The sequence below is a fragment of the Fulmarus glacialis genome, unplaced genomic scaffold (genome assembly GCF_000690835.1).
Source record: "Fulmarus glacialis isolate BGI_N327 unplaced genomic scaffold, ASM69083v1 scaffold631, whole genome shotgun sequence".
NCBI classification, from domain to species: domain Eukaryota; kingdom Metazoa; phylum Chordata; class Aves; order Procellariiformes; family Procellariidae; genus Fulmarus; species Fulmarus glacialis.
In genome coordinates, this window is record NW_009194429.1 from 30532 (window position 1) to 32607 (window position 2076).

Consider the following 2076-nt stretch of genomic DNA (forward strand, 5'->3'; position numbering starts at 1 on the left):
CTCTCCCCAACCCCAAATCACTTGTTTTAAAACGTTATTAATAATCTGGCTTCAGAATTTGCAGGTAGACAACTAGTCCATTTCAAACTGTATTTTCCTTGAGGGAGGGAACCTGACATAAATCAGTAAGAGTGTTGTAGATAGTTCACATGTCTGATTGCTTCAGACTGTCCACTTTATCATTGTGTGATTTGGTCCTTGAGATTACTTAATAAGCTTGGTTTGCATTCACATTCATATGCTTTTTAAAACTGGTAGAACTCAGTTTGTGAAAATTACTGAAAAGAAATATCTGAAATTCTAATATCTGGAAGAACTGTCATGAGGGACATTAATATGTTATTAAAGTTATTACAGCTGGAGGTTGATAACGAAAAACAAGCTAAACATTAGTTTGCAGGTGTGCAGTGACACTAATGACCAGTAAGATGTGTTGCGCAGAGGCTGTGGTTGTATTTAACGTGGCCTTGGAATAAAAGTGTATTAATCATGAGTATTCCTCATGAGAAGATTTCTAAGTGGAAACTCAAAGAAAAGGAATAACTGATGAGTTAGTCACAGAATATGATCAGTTACAGCAGGACTGTGAGAGCTGAAAAATCTGAATAAGTATAAATTGAGAAGAAAGCAAGTGAATATTCCATATCACAGTTATGAGTCTCCTAGAAATCTGCAAATCAGAAAACTTACCAGTATTTGAAATTACCAGTATCAGAAAAATTAAGCCCTTTGTACTTAACCTCTATTGAGTAATCCCCTGCAAGGCACCACTTCATAGGCATCTATCTACCTGTCAGCAGATGTGACTTGCTGTGACCAGGAACAGTTTGTTCACTAACTGCTAGAGGGCTTTCTTTGTTTAATTAACTTTGCAAACTAAGTGAATAATTTCAGGGGTGCTGGTTAAGTAGGAGAAGCTTGTCAGGATGATCTTGGGGGAGGGTGAGAGACGGGAGATTATTGAAAAGCGGCTTCAATTAAGGTTCCCTTCTTGCTGTTTTGAATGAAAACAATTAGCAGTTTAAATAACTTGCTTTTCTGTGAATTAGTTCACCTTGTCTTGTGTCTCACTTTGGTTTTAAAGTGTGATAAGACATTAAGTGTTCGTTTTCTCCGTGTGTCTTTAGTATGTAATGGGCGCTGTTAGCTCATAGTTTCAATAGCTTGTAGGTAGGAAAAATTAGTCTAGCACAATCTTTAAAGAAGTTTCTTCATTGTAAATAAATCTGCTGGAAGTTTCTATTACAGGTGGATAAGTAGAATACTAATTGTACAATGAGATGAACCAAAGTATTGCTGAATCAAACAAGGATCCTTTAATAGGCTAATGCTTTTTTATTTTGTTTCAGAATTCCCGAAATTCACTTTTGGCTTCTACTGGATTTGGAGTCTCTCTCCCAAGTGCTTCCCAGTCCTTGGTATTTGGGGGTGGAAGGAGCCAATCAAATGGAGTGGTGACTCCAGAAAGCAAGCCTTCTGGATTTCCTTTTGGCTGTAGTAGTGGACAAGAGGCTCAGAAAGATTCTGATCTGTCCAAGAACTTGTTTTTTCAATGCATGTCCCAAAATCTACCTTCCAGTAACTACTTCACGGTCATTTCAGAGAGCTTGACTGAAGATGCCTCTAGTCGGGACTCATTCAAGCAGTGTACAGAGAGTGTGGGTGCTGGGATTTGTAAAGGTAAAATTCTTTCAGCGGACACTAAACCAGGAGCCCAGTCTGGCAGTTCTGTGGAGCGGAAGCTGCCTGTGGAATCTATGCCTACCCTTACTCCAGCCTTTTCACGAAGTCTGTTGAATACTCGCCCCCCAGATAGTCATGAAAACCTATTTTTACAGCCCCCAAAGCTATCAAGAGAGGAACCCTCAAACCCTTTCCTGGCATTTGCTGAGAAGGCAGAACTTAGTCCTTTCAGTGGCTTTGCATCTTCATCTCAGACAGGGGTTTCTACTCCCTCTACACCTGTGGGTCATAAGGCCGCTTCTGGCTGGCCGGAATCACTCACCTCTACAGACTCTTCTCTAGCTAAGAAGAAAACTTTGTTTATAACAACTGACTCCTCAAAGATGATCTCCA

At 39.8% G+C, this 2076-nt stretch overlaps 1 protein-coding gene across 1 annotated transcript in view; it reads left to right on the forward strand.

Moving 5' to 3' along the window:
* KDM3B (lysine (K)-specific demethylase 3B) overlaps positions 1 to 2076 on the forward strand; it is a gene marked incomplete at its 3' end in the record, with an annotated part of 39073 nt that overhangs the window by 9303 nt on the left and 27694 nt on the right. The window contains 1 exon segment of the mRNA XM_009587745.1: positions 1350 to 2075. Within this exon segment, the coding sequence (XP_009586040.1) occupies positions 1350 to 2075 (726 nt within the window).